The following is a 23,529-nucleotide window of genomic DNA, read 5'->3' as shown; positions in this document are numbered from 1 at the left end:
CAGGCCATCATCAAATGTGCACATGGCGCTTTAAAACGCATCTTAGATAAACAAAAGAAAGGATGTGGAGTGAAACCCCCCAGAGCAGAGTAGTGAAAGCTGTTTACACCTTGAATCACTTCACAGTACCAGAACAATCTCAAAACCCAGTAATCTTAAGTCATTTCCTATCATCTGGAGATGCCCAATCACCTAAACCTAAAGTAATGGTAAAAGATATTATCATGAACAAAGGGGGAAGGTCCATGGGACCTCATTACATGGGGCTATGGGTATGCCTGTGTTTCCATGGATGCCAGAACAGGATGGATACCCATCAGGTGTGTTTGCCCTGCTCGGCATCTTGCTCAGGACTAGAGACAGTATCTTCCTGATGAAGCTCCAGCAGATGTAAGGGAGCAGTGAGTTAAACACTCAATTGATACATAGTGATCTGGGATCTTTTTGAGATTAGAAGTTAATTTAAGACAAAACCTGAACTGTATAAGCTGCTTTCCCAGTTACTTGATTTTCCCACTGTTCTAAAGTTTAAATGTTTCTTGTTCATAGAGTTAAATTGTAAGTTTGTAACTACCAAGTAATAAGCCTGCACTGTGCCAATTTGAATGTTTGTATTGTTGGTAATCCTGCCTGACAGCTGCTGGGAATGGATGTAATATTTCCAATGTTATATGGGATGCATCACTGGCTAAGAGAGGCTAGGTTTGTTCAGTTAGGTAGAATCATGCTGTCATGATTCTACCTAGATAGGTAGAATCATGTGTCATCATGCTGTCCTGTCATCTTACCTGCAAAAGTAACTTACTTGCAGGTAAGACTAGAGAGAACACTTTGCATTTTTATTAAAACTGAGAAGGGGAAACTGTGACAGATATAGCTGGACTATGCACAGATGACTTAGCTTAATACATACCAGCTTGACCAGCCTAGTTCAATTAAAGTCCCTGGACACAACGATGATAGGTCGAATTCAAACTCAGACAGAGGACTTCAGCCAACTCTTTTGAAGCATGGATACACCCATATCATTGGCCTGGGAGGAAGGTGGAGTTGAGACCCTTGACCAATCATGTAAGCGTGGGAAATTTGAAAGCCCTATAAAAGGAGCTGCCGAACAACAGGGCTGTTGCTATTAATTACCCAAATAAACGGGGCTGTTGTTGCATGATCTTCAGTGTGTTAATGCCCTGTCTCCTTGAACAGTGACAAAACCACAGGTTACTTTGTGGTGTGTACCCTCTCTCTTGAGCAGGACAATGCTTATTCCTAATAGCAGAGACTGGTCTGTACTGGCAGGGCGTGGGACACTTCTTTAAATTGCTGGTAGTCCTCTTTAAATTGCAGGAGGTCCTGGGACAGTCTTTTCACAGACATGATGCAGGCCCATAGGGAGGAAGAGATACTTTCTTCATATAGTTGGAGTTTGGTAACCAAATTATCCACTTATTGTTCACCTTCTTTCCATGACACCACTGCCAATGAGTTCATACACAGCAATGGTTCCTTTCTGGGAACTTCCCCCAGATGTGGTGTTTGTGTACACTGGACAACATCTGGATTTATAGGGAATTGTTCATTATTTTCATCCTTATAAAGTACCTCCAGGACAGCTAGTTCTCTCAAGTTTTGGATTTTTCTCCACCTGTTCCACTTGTCTTAGTGCAGTAATAGATCACCCTTGTTAAGATACAAGACACTCCTTACACTTGACAGGAGTCACCTCCAGAGGCTGAAATGCTGTCCTCTTCCCAATCCCGATGTACAAATTCCAGGACAGGGATCTCAGTTGCTTGGCTTCACTACCATGAAATCACTCTGGTTTCACATCATCGGCCACAATATCCCAGCGTCAGACCAGCCATGTCACCAGGGGCTACCCAGCTGGTGGCTGAAATCCTTACCCATAGTTCATAGCTCACCCAGGGACAGGGATCAGGTGATTATCTCTAGCCCTGCTTCTTCCTCTTGTGGAGTGCCCTACTGCCTCTTTATCTCTCATTATGCCGATTCGGTCTTGGATTTCTTCTTCTGTATAGGAGCAACTGCTACCAGCACATGTTGTTCCCCTGGTTCAGCTGCAGTTTGAGTGGCCGCAGTGTCTACTGATCTGCTTTCCTCCCTTCCCCCTAAGGGTGCTGTCTGGCAATGAGCAATGTCCAATAAACAGTAGCCAGAGCCCAGCACATTGCATAACTTCATGCCTTTCTGGAAGTGCCACAGCATTTCTTCTTTTGCATATTTTATCACTTCAACAGAGTCTTGTAGTTGTTCAGGGGTGAAGTTCAAACCATTGGAGCAGAATAGTCCTTCAGAAACTGGCCCATTTTCTCCTACCTTGCATGCCACTCATGACAACCCATCCTTGGAGCAGACCTTTGAAAGACCTTCTGTCCTGGGCTGACAGTGCTCTCTATCCCACATCGTAGACTCCTTTGTTATGTCTAACAGTTGTTCCTTCCCTGTAGCTGGGCGGGCACTGTGGGCTGGCTCTGCTCTCTCGCTCTGGCGCGGCTTTTGCTTTGGCTTCCTGGCTTTTAGGCGTGCTTCGCTGCCTTGCAATTTCTGCTATTTTCTTGCCCTTTCATTCTTTTGTTTTTTCTTTCTTTCTTTCTGCCGCCTCTGTGCTCTGTTTGTTTGTTTTTTTTCCTTTCCCTCTTCTCCCCTTCCCCCCCCAACCTTTTTAAGATTTAGGACCAGCACCTGGAGCTGATCTGGCTGGAGGAGTCCGAGGAGGATCTCCGGGGCTTGTGAAAGAAGCTCTGCGCCCTCCCCCTCACAGTAACCTGAGCTTTTTCTTTTCTTTTTTTTCCCTTGTGTCGGGGGGTGTTTATTTATTTGTTAATAAACCGTTTTTTTCCACTTTTTGTTCGAGAGATTCCTTCCCAAACCCAGGGTTGGGGGAGGGGTGGTAGAGGTTTTGCTATTAGGGGATTCCTTGGAGGTTCTCCCCTAATTCAACCCAAACCAGAACACCTTCCTAAAAATCTCCTGTAACTCTTGACACGGCATGGACCAGACTGAGGAGAGCTGGCAGACCTAGCCACAAGAACATGCTTTCCTAAATATCCAAGGGAAATTCAAAGTTCTCAAAAACTGTTTTAACAGGTCTGAAAGAGAAAAAGGAGGTGAAAAGCTGGGGGAAATCATTCTCTCCTGTTCCCCCAACAAACTGGGTATGATTATTAATGGACTCCTAAAGGTAGAGCTGGAGGTAAGGGCAGGAGAGCAGCACTCAATACACATCCCAAATGACCCTCATTGTCCTTGTTACTGTATCATAAGATGGTATCACATAGTACATCACAAAACAATCCCGATCCTTCCCCCTGATCTGAAAAATATCATGAGGTATGGAAATAGATACAGTTAAGGTACCATACCACATGGACAAATCAAGGAACATTGTAACCAGTGGCTCTGGACCTAATGCAACAAAATGCCTAGATGAAATTTGTTTCAAACTCATTTTGGGCAAACCTGTTGCTATCCTAACCCTTCTTACCTCACACTGAGTGCCAAATAATGGTATTGTGGTTCAGGAACTGTGTTCTCCAATTTAGTGTTCCCACTGAAACACTCCAAACCACACACACTGCTCAGCCACTACCCCTCCCCCTCTCCCGTGCAGCAGGTTGGAGAGGAGAATTGGATGCACAAACAGGAACAGCAACAATACAAACGACAGAGGGTACAATTAAACAAAACCCAGACAATTCACACATGATTGCTCACAGACCTCTCCCCTTCTTCTTCCTCCCTACCTCCCAGAAACCCCAGCAATACCCAAGCACTCCCTCCACCAGGCTACCTGACCAGAAAGAAAGCCCTTCTCCTGTCCCTGAAAAATGTCATGAGTTGGTACAAAATAACCTTTGGGTCCAAACGATGTCCCATCTGGCTACTGCAAAATTTAACCCTATGCCAGCCAGCCTTGGACATTATCTATCCCTTATTTGGTATCGCACTTTCTTGAGTGCCAGAAGAATTTAGAATTGCTTAGGTATTTTCTTTATAGTAGATAGTTTTACAATTGTGCACACTGCCTGACAAATTATAGGACAAGATATTTTAATGCCGAATTACAAATACTCCGCACAGTAATCTTTATAAAGAAAAGAACAATACAGGCCTTATTGGACTTGGCAATACTATAAAAAGAGAATGCTGAGACCAATTGTTTTGAAAACAATTTTGCTTCTAAAAACCTTTTACAAGAGTTTTTATTCTCATGAAAGCCAAAGATGATGACTAAATTAACCTAAATAATTCTGCAATATCTCCAGGCATTTCAACAAGTAATTTTTTTTTTTACAAGAACACAAAACAGGTCAGAGACTGTAAACTAATTGTCATGTCAATAGATTTTCATTCATTCCATACAATTAACTCACCATAATATCTCCCTTCAAAAGCTGGGCAGGGTCTATAGCAATGCAGATTCGACTTTGATTTTCTGACCCTACGCTACTTGACAGGAGAAAAAAAAAATACATGATTTAAAGACACAAAAACACAAAACAGACAAGAAACCCACAAACAAAACTAAAAACAACTATGTAATTCTGCAATTGTGAAAATTAAAACCTAAATTCAAACATAATGGAAAATGCTTACAACTTACTATATTCCAGATGTATAAACTGGTTGCATAGCCTGGTATAACTTCAGAAAAGGTCGACAAGCTGAAAAGAAGCCAACACAAAACAGTGTTTTGTAACACTCAGATATAGGAAAACAATTACAACTAGGAAGGTTCATGCACATCCAGACTGAGCAAAACAGCACACAAGTGGCAATCCTGAAAGAGTCAAAATACCCTTCAAAGCAAGATTAGCTAAAAGGTATTTTATTTTGTTTTATTTTATTTTACTTTATTTTATTTTATTTTAGACTAATTCTGAATTAAATAGGGAGGGATTTTAAATTATTCTAGTAAGGAAGAAAACAAATTCTGCAAGAAAACGAAATTATTAAAGGAAGAATGATAATGGCCAAAAGAAAGCAAATCCCCAAAAGAAAATAAAAACATTTTCAAAACAAATTATTTGATCTTCAGTTTTGTTTCAAAATTAATAAGGCCTTTAAATTTCTACCTAGAACAAACAATACTCTAACTTTATTAAAACAGTTACTTTAGAAATAAAATCCAACTAAACAACTACAATATAATCATTGCAAATTCATGCTAATTATAATACAAAAAGCCTTCAGATAATAAAAATGCAGAAACACAAAACTGTTATTTAATCATAAATCTTTAAGACCTCTAAGTTCATCAAGTCCAACATTTAAGTTGGATTCCTTTACCATGCTCTGACACATTATCTCATTTTATCATTTTAATTTTAAAGCTACTTAGGATAGCCAGCCATGTTAGTAGCACTGGTGAAGGCACACCTCAACTACTGTGTCAGTTCTGTGCCATTCACTTCAAGAAAGACACTGGAGTGTGGTAGTGTGTCAGAAAAAGGTCAAGGGAGCTGGTGAAGAGTCTCCACGCATGTCCATGGGTTTCTCTGAGAAACTGAGAGAGCTGGGTTTTTTAACCTGGACAAAAGGAGGTTCAGGGAGACCTTATCACTCCCTATAACTGCCAGAAAGGAGGTTGTAGCAAGGTGGGAGTCAGCCTCTTCTCTTGGGCAACTAATGATACAATAAAAGAACATAGCCTCAAGCTGCACAGAAAAGGTTCCTTTTGGACAGCAGGAAGAATTTTTTCACTGAAAGGGTTGTTAAATTTTGGAATGGAATGCCCAGGGAGGTGGTGGAGTCACCATCCCTGTAGGTGTTCAAGAAACGACTGGACATGGCACTTAGTGCCGTGATCTAGTCGACAAAGTGATAATGCATCAAAGGCTGGACTTGATGATCTTGGGAGGTCCTTTTCCAAACTAAATGATTCTGTGTAATTCTGTAAGCACACCCTAGCCGAACAGCTTTTCCAAAATCCAATCTCAAAACAGAAAAGAGATTATATTTTTTATCATTTCCCAAAACAAAGGGGAAATGACTGTAAAACCTGACCAGGTTCTCAGATCCTCTGCAGTAACAGGGACCACAACTATTCAGAGATAGGCAGACATGAATAGTATCAGCTATTAATTTAACAAAGAACAGGAAATTGATTTCACCTGCTCCAATTTTTACTCTAAGAATGCTTCTCTCCTGGTTACTTTATCGGGAATATTTGGATGAATATCAAGAAGATATTAATTTTATTTTGAGACTCATGTAGGCTTTCTAGAAGGTTCCAAAATGAAACAAGATTTGATCCTACACCTGAATAGAAAAAATTAGGTAACTTACCTCCCCCAGCATCTAAGTTTGGGATGTCATGAAGGATAACATAGTGCAGGAAAAGAGGGGTTGCATTCATTTTCACAGATCCAGATAGAAGGCCACTTAAGAACTGCACATATCTGAAAACAGAAAGTTTATCTGAATTATATAAAACCACTAATACCAGGGAAATACATAATTTACACAATGGTATTTCCAGATTATGGGTAATAAATAGCATTGTGACAATGCACATAACTCCAAAATAATAATCTTCACAAAACAGCATGAAAAGACACTTCAATTTACCACTGTATTAAATCCATGGCTGTCACATTGCTACTGTTGATATCTCTTAGTGGTTTGAATTACTATTCTAAGTAAGAAACAAAGTAGAAGAGACAGTGAAGTCAATTGTTTTGGTACACATTCCTAGTTACAACTGTAGTGTTAAGTGTCTTTCACAGCAGCATGATATGGGTCCCATCCAATTTACAGTGAAATCATCTTCATTAAAACAAAAGCAAGAAGTGCCCTTGTCATTAATCTCAACATTAAGGGCAATGCAGTCAAATAACATCTTCATAATGAGAAGTGATCTCAATTCAGCACAAAACAAGAAGAAAACTACCACAGCTATGTGAACATTATTCTGTTTCTACGATTTAATGCATGGCTTAGTCACAAGCTCATTAGCAAATACATGCAAGTAAACATCACTGCAGAGAATTTAATTTTTCCACTGGCTTTGAGTCCTTTTTTCTTCCATGCCTATAAGAAGACCTTCATTTAACTTTATTTTCAGGAATGTATAGAGGAAAATCATCTCTTTTTCACCTTTCTGCACAGATCTCATTAACTGAATTTCTGGTAACATCATAATTAAGGATATCCTGCCAGGTAACAACAGCTTTACTACCCTAGAATGGGGGCTGTGGTGATTTAAAACAGGTTTCATTTTACAGAAAGCTTGCAAAGTTCAATTTATTTAAATGTTAAGAAAAGACAACTTTTTTTGTTGTTGTTTTAATTATTACAAAATTTAGGTTTTAATTATTACAAAAATCTGACTGAATTTTTGAAAACCTTTCTCAAGGCAGTATACTCAAGGGGCCTATAGGCAGTTGGCTTATTTTTGAGAAGAACATTCAAAGATTTATCCTGAAGGTTTATGAGAAATTTCTTTCATAGGAAGGGTCTCTATCTGCATTTCTCATTTGGACAAATCTTCAGCTGCTTATCTGAGAATGGATTTAAAATAGATCTGGTCTGTAGTTACTTTTCTTGCCATTGTTACAGTACCCAACTAGCAGTATGGAAAAGCTAAGTAACTTAATGGCCACAATTTATTTTTACCTGGACAAGATTTAGCACAGAAAAGGTTTCAGAATGTGAAAAATGGGTGTATTTTCATATTTTACAATTTAGAGATCCACTTAAATTACACCCATTTATAAATCAACTGGGTTTTAACAAGGATATCACTAATTAATTACCCAGCACTTGTTTCTGAGAAAAAGTATATTAAAAGGCCACTGACCAATCAGAATGGGAACAAAGGAGTATAAAATTATCCACAAATATTAAGACAGTTGGTTTTCCTTTCTGTGCAATAAGATTAGTGGCCACTGCCCGGCCACGCAAAGGTAGGACAAGTGAAATTTAGGAGGACAGTTCTGACAAACTCTTTGGAAAATCACCTCTGTTCTCATGAGAAATGAGATACTCCAAAGTATATGTGTATGTCTGAAGATGGTAAGGGCAGCTCAAGTTCAGCAGTGGTGAGCAAAGATGTTAATTCCATCAATCAAGAAGCAAACTGAGTATCTCTGAGGCCCTCCCCCGCAGTTCTCCCCAGAAGAACTAAGCAAGTGCTCTTGAAGGGGGTGTGTTGGAAAAACAGATCCAACCATTTATACCTATTTAATGCCTAGCTTTAGGGCTCACATACAGCTCACTTAAGTTAGTAGCTACTGAAGCTTCCCGTCAACATGGTTGAAGAACTGCCCTGATGCAAAATTCACAGGCTCTCAATGAAAAATGCCTGCTGTCTAGGGTTTCTGGATGGGAAGATTAACAATAAAAGGAAAAACAATTTCTTTTTGCTGCTATGGTTCACACTTTTCTGTCTGCTAGGCAGCGTTCTCAAATCCTTATTATTCAAATGCAATACACATATATGCAAGCATAAAACTGAAACAGAAAAAGGCCAGTCAACTTCTACTTAGGAAAAGTTTATCTCAAGTCTAACACAATGTTGTGTTATTATTTTTCAAGTTAAAAGGTGCATGTCACCTAATGGATTAAAAAAGTAACTGGTAAATTTTTATTTAGAGATTAACAGAACCAAACACCTTACACTGGTTATTATTACTGATTTTTCTGTTTTAATTACTAGCAAGTTCTTATAATTTAAGCAACTTCTAAACAACCTACTGCATACGCATGTATTAAGACAAAAAAAACCCCCACAGTAATTACTAAATCAAACCCAGATGATGTTTTATATTTCTAAAAGATTCGCTTATATCACAATTACTTGTCTGATGGATATCAGTCTCTTTTGGTACTGAATCTTTCAATTACCTGTCATCAAAACAAGCTACACAGTGAACCCCCGAACTGTTCACTTTCCAAAGTACTTATTATTTTGAATCCTAACTCAATCTTTGTCAAACAGAGAGACTGAAAAGGTAACACAGATAAACATAATGAATATTGCATGCTTTGACAAACATTCACTAGCATTGACATGGGGCAAGTGCATAATCTGCAGACCCTCTAAACAAGCAGTAAAAATATCTTCATTGCACACTAATCAGCACACATTCCATACTCATCATTATGCCACAGAAAAATGAGTTTATATTTACCTTGGAACAATCAAGATTGTGACATCTTTTTGTTAACAAACAAAGAACTCATTTAGTAACAGTGTGGTACAAAAGGTCTTGCCTTTCTGGGACCACACGCAGGAGGAGAGATCTCATCAATCAAAGAATATTAATATAAGATACAATGCTGAGAATTCAGGAAGCACTGGAGGATCTTGTGGAAATGCCTTCACATAGCTGGGAAGGGAGTAAGACATGGGAGCAGAAGATAATGATGACATTTCCTATTGATATAAATTAAAAATAAATTGAATACCTTCTTTGGGACGGCTGCATTAAAGCTGAAACTTTATCATCAAAGAATTTCTTCATAGCAAATCTGTCTAGAGCCTGATCAGCACTGTGAAGAAAAAGACACGTTATTCTGCTTCAGTGTTATCTTGAAAATTCAGCAGGTTACTGCTTGAAATATGCAAAAATATTTGGAAGAAAAAAAGGAGGGAAGTAAAAAAAAAAGAAATTAAAAAAAGAAGCACCTAACTAGGTAGTAATTTGGACATTGTGGACAGTGTTTATTCCACTGACACCTTCTCATTCAATACCTTAAGATAGTTTCCTTCCTGAGAAAAGCACCTTCTTCCTTATTCAATTAACTGAATTGCATACTTCCAACATGAATATATTGAAATCAGAATGCAAAAAACTTTGGCAAAACCAAACAGCTCAGGCTCCCAAAGAAGGATACTTGCCATAATTTCTTGAATGTGCCACTGGGGAGTTCTCTCTATAAAATACAAATATATTTTCTTTTTCAGAAAGAACTGTAGTACCAGGATAGAGATTAATTTAAGCAGTCAATAATTCATTCAGCCTTTATTTCATGTACCCTGAGCCATCAAGGAAGAGACTGTCTTTGAAAAAGAACTATTTTACATCAGACAACCACAAACTCTTCAAAAACACAATCAAGGAGCAACATATTCCAAAAAAGACATTTTCCTCTATTCTCTATCCAGAATGCCTCTTTTATGGGTCTTTTTTGGGTGAAGGAAGGCAAGAGGCTACAGAAAAAAAGAAAAAGAAGTACCAAAAATCAGTATGAATGCTGTTAATCACATATGCCAAGTAACATGCTATGGTGATATCAGGATAAAAATGAAATTTATGCCTTTCCAAAAATTAATTGAAATCTGCCAATTGTCTTGACAGGGAGCTGGATCAGAATATAAAGTCAAGCCTTTTCTTCATGGGTGCTAAAAATTACTTAGTGTGTATTTTAAATATTCTTGACCCAAAAGCTCTTTCTCACACAATCCACCATGAATCTCCATACATCTTCACCTACATTGCCATCCAGAATTTGGGCAGCCCATTCCTAACTGGCCAAAAACTGCTAGCACTTTGCTTGTTAAAATAGAATGTACCAACAATTGCAAAGAGCTCTGTTTGACCTCACTAAATTTGATGGCACATTATTCCTTCCTAAATGAGAAAATTTGATACTACAACATACAACTAAAGAAAGGTTACATCAATAAGGATTTTTCATAGAATGGTTTAGCTTGGAAACGACCTTAAAGATCATCTTGTTCCAACTCTCCTGCCATGAGCAGAACTCCTTTCACCAGACCAGGTTACTCCAAGCCCCATCCAACCTAGCCTTGAGCACTTCCAGAAATTCCAGGCATTCACAACTTCTCTGGACAAACCTGTTCCAGTGTCTCACCACCCTACCAGTAAAGTATTTATTCTTTATATTTAATATCTAATCTAAATCTACCCTCCTTCAATCTACAGCCATCCCCTCCTTGTCATATCACTGCTTTACTTTGAGAAAGTCCCAGTCCTCCCATCTTGTAGGCCTCCTTTAGGTACTGGAGGACCATCAGAAGGTCTCCTTAGAGCCTACTCTTCTTTCAGACTGAACAACCCCAACCCTAATCTTTAGCCTGTCTTTACAGCAGAGATGCTAAGAATAAATTCACAGATTTTCACTAAGCCTTGATTTTTTTGGCATGTTGTTGTGGTTCAGGAATGGAATTGCCTAATTTAATGCTCCTACTGACACTCTCCAAATCACACAGCTGTTTTCTCCCTCCCTCCTCTCCCCTTCCCCTGCAGTGGGATCAAGAGGAGAATTGGAGGCACAAAGACAAAGGCCACAGGTTTTGATCTTTGAATAAGGACAATTTATTGGACACAGGAATGAGATAAAAAAAATGAGTAGTAAGAACAACAATACTAATGACAGACAGTAGAAGAAAGGAAACATTATCACTCATTGTGGAAACCCCCAACAATTGACAATGCTGGATGGCTCCCTCTGCCACACTTTCTCAACCCTTCTCCCTTGAAGGATCCCCTTCCACCCACCCTCAGGAATGACATAAGGTGGTATAGAATAACCTTTGGGTACTGGCCACATTCCCTCAAGCCTACTGAAAAAAAAAAAAAAAAAAAACCTGTCCTGGCCAGAACTAGGACATCTATGGATGCTGACAATTATGAACTTTCTTTAGTGTGAACATCTTCAAGGTCTTCTAAGTACCATTTCAGACACAGTAGATGGCACCCTTACAGCAGCATCTGCAGTAATTTCTGCAAGGTTGCTGTGTACCATTTTCACGAGTCTTGATAATGCTAGGGATATACAAATCCTAGTTGGGAAAACCCCAACCTCATTCTTACACAGAAAAGTTGAGTTTTGGATAGCAGCTGCCAGATACCAGAAACTTAAAGAGAGCTTTCCAAGTTTTCTCCTCTCCTGCAACTTCACTGGAGGAATCCTGAATTCGTTAGGGGTTAAAGGTGATACCTTTCATTGCTGGGCTTAACAAAACTACACCTGAATGTGACTGTAATGGTGTTACTAAAACATATTTATAGCCAGGTACCACCTTTAAGGACTATATAATAACACTGAACACTGCATAATACATATAATACACATGCAACGCTGAAATTACCCCACAACAGCTGTACTACCCTTACTTGACAGGTTTCGTCATTCACAATACTTCTCAACAAAATATGAAATTGTGGCAATCACTGAGGCAAGTGGGTTTTTTCAGCACATATTGGTGTACACAATGCACTTGGTTTCTTGGTCCACAATTACTTATAAATTTGGTTTCCCCCAATGAACACAAATTATTTTCCAGGATTCTAGTTTGACTGACATCCACAAGTAATTTGCCATCAAGCTCTAGCGATTCAAGACTCCAGAAAATACAGGAGTGGATCAAATCTATTACTGACAGGCTAGTGTGAATTCAGGACCAAAATTGATTTAACCATGGCATTTAGAGTCTATTCTTATTTTAATATATTTATGTATGCATATAAATATTAAAAAAAAAAAAAGAGAAAACAATGTGTTTAGAAATCCAACAAGAAGTTCCAAAATGCATTTCATCCTTTTTGACACCGTTTATTAAATTGTATCTTTTCTGATATAAATTGTCAATTGTCATTTCATAATTTGAGCACTCCAAAAGAAACAATTAAAACCAAGTAATCAGACACCTACTGTTTGAACTGACTGCAAAATAAAGTCTAGATTATTTCTTACACTTCATTCTGCACTTGGATCAATGTTTAAGAATTCTCTATTCAAACACTGTTTCCAGATTCTAATAACAGTTTTCCTTAAGTACTTAAGGAATAATTTCTCACTGATTTAAGAGGCCATTTGATGGATGTGGCAAATAGATAGGTTTAATAGAATATAGATAGTATCATTACATAAAAATGGTTTCTTGCACATTCTATCATTCATCTGAAAACATCCATTAGAAAAATTTTCTGCAAACCAGTACGATCTCAGTTTCAAAGGGACCTGAGGTTGTCACCTAATCCAATCTCCTGCTGGAAGAACAATTATAAGAAAAGTATCATGAAAGCAGACTATTAAGAAGGACACGCTCCAAAACTCTTTCAGAAGAAAACCTGACAAATGGTAAGCTGATAGACAGTAATCAACTAAAAGGCATTTTTCTCAATGTTTATTGTAAAAACAACATACAATATGCATTATTCACACTTACCTTGCAGAAACATTGGTAAAGTGCATATACGATGATATGACTACACCTATCCTTCCTTTTCCTCCCTGTATTAGGAAAAAGGGAATGACAACTTATATTATGTATTACATTATTGGGCATTATATTTAAGACCCATGCTAAATACAATTTAAAGACAAGTGATTCAGAGTCCTTTTGCTCATGCACCCTGTGTTGATGGAAAGGTGGAAATAATGGGCAGCAGCTTATCTGTTACTGTAAGCTGGCTGACAAATGACATAAAAAATCACTAAGTAGGATTTCTATGTGCATGCCTGTCAAATCTTACCAATTAAGAGGAATCACTGGAAAAAAAAAAAAGAAAAAAAAATGGATTAACTAGTCCCATTTTGTATTTTTTTTTCCAGAGATCATTCACAAGTCTAGACAATGTTGCAATTCCCAGGATGAAATGCTATAAAATACCTATTTTAGAAAGAATAGGCCTTTCTGCCAGGTTTTCTCATTTTGACCTCTCCAACACCTGAGATTTATTGTAACTGATTTTCTATGGATAATTTAAACAACGTTCTAAACTATTTTTATATAATTTACATGAGAAATGGATTAAAATTTAACAAGAAAAAATTCTCACAGATTTCAAAATACTTTCAGTATCTCAGCTGATAGCTGTTGGCTGTATCTATCTCTGTGGTTGGAAACCTATATCAACAAAAGGCATTATTCAAGAATGTGCATTATCAATTTGTATATGATTGTCCACCTAGAAATATTTTGTTCATTTTTCTTTTGCCCCATGTCTGAGCCGTTCTCCTGGCTGCATTCCTGCAACTAGTAAAATTTCAAGTATTTCGTACAATAATGACACTCTGCCTGGAAGAAATTTTGGACTAGAGATTACACAACTTGTAGAGAAGTTTCCATCCCATTAACAACACCATTTTGTTTAGAGTAACATCTACCAGTGATACAGAGATAAGTTTGCCTCAAGTGTCACAAGCAGAGCTACCAATCCAGTTCTGTATTCATTTCATCCAAATTTAACTAAGGTTTTTCTTTATTTCTGTTTATTGTGAGCAAGTAGGAGGAGGCAACACAGCACACTGGTAGCTTTGCTCTAAGGCACTGCAATGATGCTGTCAATTAAAGCCTTTCAAAAGTATCCAGAAAATCCTTAATGACCTCATTTCCTTCAACCATACACAGTCTAAAGAGATGATCCGCTATACAGGGCTTATTCTTATCCGGCAACAAAATTCATGAGTGTCATGGAATATGGAGAGTTTTCCATCAAACTGGAAAAATCTTAAGCTTCTAAATACATTCACAGAAGTAACAGTGACCTTTGAAGGATGAAGTAACATCAATTCATGATATACCTGCAGCAAGGGCTAGGACTTCAGTAATAAAAAAGAAATCTTTACCAAGCATGAAAGGTCAATGGATTTAAGCTTACTCACATCAACAGAACATCTGGCACACTGTTGCCAACATTGAAAACAGATCTAACTTTTTAATTTTTAAAATGAGAAGAGTAAAGGACAAGGTTTTTGAAAATGAATACAAACTCATCTACTGCACTTACTCTGCAATGGATCACCACCACGTGTTGAGGGTCATTGTCCAGCCAGGACTCCATAGCCTTGCAGATGGTGCACAATTTATCCAGAAGTGGAGCATGGAGATCAGGCCACCCCACATCCATAAGCTGCAATTAAACAAGTAACATTTATGAGAGACACCTTGACCCCAGTATCACATACTAAAATCTGGATTCAAATAATTGTCATGGTTAAAAGCCCTCATAACTTTTCCCTTCTCACACAATCATGCAATTATCATGATGCTTACAGGGCTCTTAAGTGGAAGAGGGAATTTGTTGTTTTTTAAGATACTAGTACTTTTATAAAAACAAATAAACAAAAAACTTCCTCCTCCTCGCTCCATCCCAACCTCAACAACCACTTAAAAATTACAATATCTCTGAAGGGCTTGATTTCTTAAAAGATTTTTCAGTTAGAATTTCTGGTATTTTATAACAGTAAATACAATCAGAATTAGAACAAAGAATGATTTTTGATGGCTTTAGTTTTATTTTCAATCTGTTTTCTTCATGTGCAACATGATTACAGTCATGTCAAAATTTTGTTCAGATTTTCTATTTACTATATAGTACAGTTTACCAAGCCTATTTTTATTATATGCATATTTACTAACAAAATATATGCAATACATACATATAATGCATTCAACATATGCCTAATATTAAAAAACACATCCTTCATGATCAGTAAAGAATGCAAAAAATTAAAATTAAGAGGAGTTTTAGTACTTTTCTCAGGTAGCTTATCTCTGTAAACCTACTGCTGTAAATACACATCTGTGCTATTCTGTCTGGCCTTATAACAGATGCTGAAGTGAACCTGCACACCATTTCTTACAACAAACACATCAGTTGGTGAGAAGGAACAAGAGTCAGACATCGATCATTCTGACATTCTTTATGCCTCTACTGGGCAGAGAAGCGACTACTCAAAGATAATACAAAAGGAAATCCTTTTACATTACATTACTGTACATTACAATATACAACTCCAGTATCCTGTGACTGCACAAAGAAAGTATACTTGAAGTACAATTTGTATAATCCAACAGAAGTTTTTCAGAAATCACAACAGGCTTCTGGTCCTGTATGTAAAGTCCAAAAAATCAACAGGAATAGCTGTGTAAAACACAGATCTAACAGATACAAAACAGAACTTGAGAAAAAATTAAAAGGGATGTGTATGTGTTTTTTTAGTATCTTCCAAAACGTCTTCTCTTACTTTGTATATCAACACTTGCATAGCTACGGGGCTTATCAGGCCATTTAAGTTGTATTTAACTCTAGAAAGCAATGTTATAGAAGACAGTTGATACCTTTGGGTTAAGCTTGGCAAGGTCATACCTCTTTTCAGAGAGGTTCAATACCTGTTCAGAAAGAAAGAAAAAATATTAACCATCAAGACTCTATAATTTATATGGTAAATAGATATATATGAAATATAAAAATTACAAGAAGCTACAATGATATGATTTGCCCACTGTTCTACTAAACTAAACTAACATTTGACGTCAGGCAGCACTAGCAAATGTATTTCAGATATTTAGTTATTTTACAATAAAACTAAAGCTAAACCTAAATGCACATTTTGAAAAATGACAATTAAAATTCTATTACATCTAATTTATTTTGCATGGCTTTGAGTCAGAGGTATGCTGAGAGACCTGGCTACCATGCAATATAATGCAGAGCATAAGAAGTAACAGTGACAAGTCTGGGAGGCTGGTACAGTGTTAATACCGCTGATATACATGTGCCTCTTGAGCAGGCTGAAGAGGTATTCAAAACATGAGAAACAAAAGGTAGTTTGAAAACAAGCTCTCTACAATCTAACCTGGCTTTGGTTTGTCAGGTTATCTTGCAAATTTGCAGAAACATATTTGAAGTTGATGGCACCAAGCTTTCTATTTATCAAGACAGCTGATTTCCAAAGTACCCATTAGAAAATAAATTAATAGAACAAAACTAAACCAAAAAATAACAAAAATCTCAACGGTGCACAAGAAACTGACTACAATCCCTCTCAGAGACAGACACTACAGTCCTTCTCAGACACTAAACCAGACTTACATTATATCAGATTTTTGTAATACAAACAAGTACTAAGTGGTATTTCACTGAAGAGACTGCAAGCTTACACTGTTATTGCATGGAAAAGGCCAGAGAACAAGTGAATTTGAACCGTTAAAGCTTTACACACAGGTCACCTTCAAACTATTACTACTGTGTGCCTTATAAGCTACCATTACAAGGGAAGCCAAGGGCACCAAGGCAGCATTCTGAGGTTATCAGTCCATGTCACATGCACCTATGACATCTCAGTTTGTGAGAAGAAGATAATGTGTTTAAATCATTAGTGGAATCTCTCTAGTAACTAATTTCTACTGTGACTAAAGTTCATGTTCTTGAAGTCCTGGATTTAATTCTAACAGTTTACACATACTACCTAAAAAAACAGTAAAAGAAAAAAAAAATAAATAAAATACTGGCCTTGTTTTTAATTCACCTTATATACTGGTTTCACGTTCACCAAATTCTGTTTTGCCAAATTGAGTGTAGTGGTTTGAGTGTCTACTCTCTTTTCCCTCTGAGAGAGAGGATTTGGGATAAAAAGGCAAAACAGGCTCAACTTAAGGTAAACAGATAGTTTTATTAACACACACTAAGAAAAAGAAAAAAGGAAAAAAAACCAAATGAAAGTTCTAAACTAACCCTTTCTCCTACTACAAATTGTTCACTTTCCCACACAACATAGAGAGAAAACTATGATCTTCACTCAGTTGCAATCATCTAAACATAATCTTCCTTTACTTTGGGAGAGAAGTCTCTCTAGAGTTTTATGGAGACACTTGTTACAAGAAAAAATCTGTTGGCTCTCAATGTCCCAAATCTGCAACCGCACGGAATTTTGCAGATTTGTGCAGTCCCACTCATCAGTAGCTTTTCTCTGGCTACTTGTGGGTTTCTCAGCATATCTGGAGTATTATTTAAGAATGCTTCTTCTAGTATAAAACAAGGATTCTCTTCTTTTATGTCTAAAATGGTCTCTATCTTAAAAGAAATAGAGACCTCCTATTAGCCCAGGAGCCAGGGCTTCAAATCACTTTCTTTCTAGAATAATCTTCATCTGAAAAGCTGAGACTTCTTTATTTACCCAGGAGGTGGGGCATTCAAAATTCTCAATTAAATCTCAATTATATCAGTACACACAACCTTTGACTAGAACCTGCATTTCCCCAAACAGCATTATGATATTACAGGAAATTGTTCATTTCTCCATGGTTTACATCCAGAGAAGTCCAGTCAAAAATGTCCACTTCTTCTATACCTTCTTCCAATAATCTTTATTGGTTCTTTCACTGACTTCGTCTCATGCTGTCTCTCTACATTTTAAATCACTCTGTCTTCCATGGAGGAAAGGGTTAATGGTTTTGCCCAGAGTCTTTTTTTCTCTCGAGCTGGCTCTTGGTGTTGAACTTCAAAGCTGTGCAGGTGATGGGGGATAGGGTGGGAGGAAGCATGCCGCCAGCAGCCGGCCAGGACACGGCCCCAACCGCCTGGGGTCCCCAGAGGCATAACTAACTCTTTAATTGGTCAGCCAAGCTGTCAACATCTGCTATAACTTCCTAAGAAAAAAAAAACAACACCTCACATCTGTGCTAAACTACCACACCTTCCTGGAACAAGGTGAGACAATACATGCAATGGCACTATCCAGAAAACAGTACAGGAGATTACCAGCTTGTTGTCAACATTTTAAAAAAAAATTTAAAAAAAATCTGCACACAGAGCTCACTATACATTTGCTTCATTTCCAGAAAACTAAATGGCACAAAAAATGCACCTAAAACAAGTTAATGAGAAAAAGTTGGACAGAACACATCAACAGCAACCCAACTTTTACATGTTGCTTTCACAAGCGAAGAGATGACAGTGACAAACTATCAGATGCCCACCTGAGAACCCAGCCGTAGCTCGCTGCTACAAAAGAACAGACTCCACATTACAGGGTGTGAATTTTTAAGAGCATGCTTTGGACAATGAAAATGGTCAGTGCAATTATTCTTCAGCATTTGACTACATCTAATCACCACATCACCACAGAGACTGCACTGCCTCAGCAAAAAAAAGTGTTTTCAATATCTAGCAGCTTAAAACACAACTAAAATCTTGCACTTGCTTACAAGGCTGTAAAGATGGACCAAAGAGTCACTTTTAGTTTATAATGGTTTATGTGGACATAAAGTAGTCTTCCTGCATGACAAAAGATCCATCACAAATGGCTGACGTACCAAGTAATTATCACCATGTTTGGACTTGAGCATTTGTGTTACTTCTTGTAGATTGTGGAGGTAAATTTCCTCAGAACAGCCAGCAGGGAAGGATACAGCAATAATCCGCTCTGTGATGTAAGTGAGGTCAAGTTCATAGCCTTCCTCCATAATGTGATCGAAGTCTGCACTTCTGGAAAGAAATTAGATGTGATAGTAGTTCAGAGCAATGCAGCCAAGAAGAAACATGGCACATTAATGAGAAGAATTAGAATCCTACAGCTATGCATCAGATGTTTGCAATAATTTCATTACAGTTACAACTCATTAAACACCTACAGAGCTCAAAGTATTCAGTTCAGAACACAAATGGAGCTCTTCACCAGAATTCTTTACATCAAAAGTGTAGTGAAAAAATCTCTGCAACCAATAATTCATTTTGAATTATGAATACAAGCAATTTGACAAATACTATAATACTTGAATACAATAATACTTGAATACAATAAATTTATGAGTCAAATATAAATGTCTAGGTACTTCTGTCTGTACACATCTCTCGGTAGAATTCCTCAAATGCTTTACAAATTGGAAGCTTGACCAGTGATCTGTAAAACACTGCAGATCTTGAAGCCTGCTCTGAGTAAAACTGAAGTGAATCTAAAACCAGACCCCAAAGTACAACAGACATGAATGTAATTCAATTAATTTCACTGGTTAGTCTACAAATACTTCTATTTCTTTTCCAGGTGATGGGCACAACTTTGTCCTTCTTAATAAAATACCAGAAGATCAGCTCAGTAACTATGCCTAGTTGTTTTCTCATAAAGGCATTGTAAAAATGGTACTTGGATAGCAGAAGACTGAACTCACAGAAATCACAACCACAAATAACAAAGCCTAAACCCACCTCTGCACCACATGACACTGCTACATAAAATAAATAAATACTTGCCGTGATATTTTGTCACAACTGAAAGAGGAGTTCTTCAAAGCACTGCTGGAATTCTGGAACAAAGAAAGCAGAAAAATCAATCCAGAACCCTACTTGCTGTCACCCATGTCAACATTTCTGCCTTTTTTCTTCGTTTATGATTTGAAAGACTATAACAAGAGGATACAAGAGGATCATTGCCCTGTGTTTTGAATGCAAACATGGTGGTTATGCCTAGGTTTTGTCTAACTTCCTACTACCTCTTCCAACTCACTGCTGCCAGAAAAGTCTTTTGTGACATTTTGTGTGCTCTTCTTAGTAACTGCATTAAGATTAGAGAAAACATAACGGGCTTTGAGAATATGTAACTTGAATTTTTGTATAGACCTGCAAAAGTAAGTTCCTCTCCACAGATTTTCTTATGGCAATATTGAAATTTACACTTCTGTATCAGACTCCTGAGAATTTTATCCTGAGAATGTGGAGTAGTTTATTTTTGTATTTCCATTTGTTCAGTAATAGTAACTATGAATGAAAAAGTGTAAAAATATTCTCCCTCATGAACCATAGTAACAGAATTTGTCTCACCTAATCATAACTGTCTCAGATTTAAGCTCCAATGTGATTGCCACCCAAACTCTGTATGCAACAGAGAGAAAGAGACATCTGGAGGGGGCAATATCCCTTCCCTCCAGGATAGGTTTGAAAAGAAAAAAAAACTACAAAAAGACAGCTACTACTAAACAAACATTAAACAAAAAGAAATAATAATATTCACTTTACATTTAGACATCTCTCTATATATTTTTAGCTTGTGTATATTTATTTTATTTATTTTTAATTCATGTATTTTGGTGGGGTTTTTTTAATTTAGCACTTAGATATGTATGTCTTGATATAGAAAATCAGAAATTAAATTTAGAATCACACATCAGTAAATCAATAAATGAAAGAGTACTCCCTCCTCTCCCTGCCCTGAATATACAGACACATGCACATAAAGCTTGTTGATTAAGGGTTAGAGCTGGAAAACTGATAAACTATTTTGGCCACACACAACAAGTGTTCCCAAACCAAATAAGCTGTGTTTGAATGGAAGATGCCTTAAAACTTTCCATAAAATGATGCTGTGTATCAAAATCTGGGAATAGCTAGGACACATACAAGCATGAAAGCGGCATATATTCTTTCAGAATTTCTGGAAGTGAACTGTTCTGGCAAATTTTAAAGCACAACTGATGGCATAAGGTGCACCTCATGTAAGTGTTTGTTCCCAGTTTCACTAGTTTCTGTCTTTACTTAGAAAACAGAAGATGAGGAAACTTCATGGTATTTTCACCCTCTTTTTACCAAATCCCTTCTTATAATTTTAAAGGCCTTAGATAATACACCATGGGTGCCAAAACAAATAAATAACAACAACTGAAATTCAAGACATAGCTTTCAGCATATTTTGTTTTGGTTTTATAAATAGAAAGCCATTGGAAGCAGGACTCTACACTTCCTTGGTTTCTGTTGGTCACAGATATATCCATTGCTTAAGAAGTATTTCTAGCATTCACTACAAATTTGATGACTAAACTGTCATGTATCCTGAATAATCAGACACTTCAAACAGCTTCCTCTGGTAAGAAAATTAGTGATAAAATCATTCTCTCTGTTGTGCCATATAAACTAGCATAAATCCTAGTAGCATGCAGTGTATAAGCATATGAAGAATTAGGTAATGCAATCCACTAGCAAAAAAAAAAAAAAAAAAAAAAAAAAAATTAGTGAGATATATATTTACTGTATGCATGCTGTGTCACCACACCATCAGAATACAAGTTTCCCCAAACTTCAAACTGGATTCAGCAGCACAGGGCAGACCATCCATAAAGGCAAATCACCTCCATCCAAATGAAAACAAACACTATTTACTGCTTGCTATACTCTGGAGGGATAATGGCAAAAACAATTTTGACTTATCTTCCAAGACAGCAAATGCCATCTGGCATATCTTAGAATGGACAATTACACTGAAAATCTCACAAAACTAGGTATGATTTTAATTTCCTGACAACTAACAGCAGTAGAAAGATTCAGGGCAATGAAAAACAGTGGTTTCATATAGGGTGTTTTAAGCACACCTGGCTAAAAATTTAGAGTTGTAACTACGATAGACTCAGTGAAACTAGTGCTTGGTATGTTGTGAGTGGGACAGACCACCCTGAGATTATTCTTCTGTTAACTTCTCCCAACGATTCTTGTTCACCTGTTTCCTGGGACTGCCTGGCAATGCTGTTGTAGCAAGTACACTCAATAGTATAACCAGACACATAAGGAACAGTTTTCAAAAAAGTAAACACATTCTATTTACCTGTTTATTCTGTTTTAAGTAACTTTTATATTCCGAACAATACCATATAGATGTTATCCCTACGTAAGTAAATGCAAGGAACCTTTTGCTCAAATTTGTACTTGACCAAATATTTGCAGTTGTATGAAGGCCAGCAGGTAGAGGCAATAGCTTCTCTAACAACTATCTTCTTTCTATTCACAGATTTGTATTAATAAGCAAATTCATGGCATCCAAAGTACTGTGTCATTGCCCTTTTCCAGTATAAATTCAAACCATACAGCTATCTCCTTTGACACACTCTGTACTGCTTCTTTTAGCACCATTGGCTCCTGCACCTAGTACTGGGCTCATAACAGAGCTTGTTATGCCAACTTTCTCAAAAATTAAGTCCTCAGACAAAACCATCTGTTTTGCACAGCCTGGTTTTTGGTAGCAGGGGGCCATAAAGATGGCTCCTCTGGGAAGCTGCTGGAAAAGTCACAAGTTTTGCGCCTAGTCAGAGAAGGAAGGGAGAACATGTGAAGGAAAACAACATGGCAATGCCAAGGTCAGTGGAGAAGGAGGGGGGTGAAGGTGCTCCGGGTGCTGGAGCCGAGATTCCCCCCTTCCCACGGTGAATACCATGGTGAAGCAGCTGTGCCCCTGCAGTTCATGGAGGATGCAGAGATCCACCCATAGTCCATGGGGGAGGTGCCCATGCCAGAGCAGGTAGATGCCTGGAAGGGGCTGTGACCCAGTGGGAGACCCAGTGGAGAGAGAGAGCCCTTGCTTCCACACTGGAGCAGGCTGTCCCTGGATGATGCATCCCATGGAAAGAGAGACACACGCCACAGCAGTTTTGGGAGGACTGTTTGCACATTGGAGGGACTCACATTGCAGCAGGTGCAGGGCTGCTGCTTGTGAGAGTGGACCCATGCCAGAGAAGTTCATGGAGAACTGTCTCCCACAGGAGGGACCCCATATTCTCATGGGGAAGGACTCCTCTCCCAGAGCAGCAGAACAAAATATCTGAACTAACCAAAATCCCCATGCTCTGTCTCCATGCACTGCTGGTGGGAAAGAGGGAGGGGCTGGGGGGAAACGATGGTTTATTTTACTTCTCATTATCCTCACTGGATTCTGTTAGTAATAAATTTCACTTTGCAACCTTAAGTTGACCCTGTTTTGCCCTTGAAGTGTTTTCTCCTGGTCCTTATCTCAACTCTTGAAGCCTTTGTTAACTTTATGTTCCCTCTCCTCTGC

At 37.8% G+C, this 23,529-nt stretch overlaps 1 protein-coding gene across 5 annotated transcripts in view; it reads right to left on the bottom strand.

Moving 5' to 3' along the window:
• The window catches only part of TNS3 (tensin 3), a 155,105-nt gene that overhangs the window by 65,900 nt on the left and 65,676 nt on the right, over positions 1-23,529 (bottom strand). For 4 of the 5 annotated variants that reach the window (XM_083856218.1, XM_083856219.1, XM_083856215.1 and 1 more), the window contains 9 exons: positions 19,968-20,020; positions 19,034-19,205; positions 16,058-16,108; positions 14,724-14,846; positions 13,160-13,224; positions 9,430-9,513; positions 6,307-6,419; positions 4,622-4,682; positions 4,392-4,467 (listed from right to left, as the gene is read on the bottom strand). In XM_083856218.1, coding sequence (XP_083712344.1) covers positions 4,392-4,467; positions 4,622-4,682; positions 6,307-6,419; positions 9,430-9,513; positions 13,160-13,224; positions 14,724-14,846; positions 16,058-16,108; positions 19,034-19,183 — 723 coding nt within the window. In that variant the 5' untranslated portion in view covers positions 19,184-19,205; positions 19,968-20,020. The remainder of the gene's footprint in view (positions 1-4,391; positions 4,468-4,621; positions 4,683-6,306; positions 6,420-9,429; positions 9,514-13,159; positions 13,225-14,723; positions 14,847-16,057; positions 16,109-19,033; positions 19,206-19,967; positions 20,021-23,529) is intronic. The other variant, XM_083856216.1, reaches the window with a different exon arrangement.

Source organism: Zosterops lateralis, assembly GCF_965231275.1.
Source record: "Zosterops lateralis genome assembly, chromosome: 1".
Taxonomy (NCBI): domain Eukaryota; kingdom Metazoa; phylum Chordata; class Aves; order Passeriformes; family Zosteropidae; genus Zosterops; species Zosterops lateralis.
This window is presented reverse-complemented; position numbering and strand designations above follow the sequence as displayed.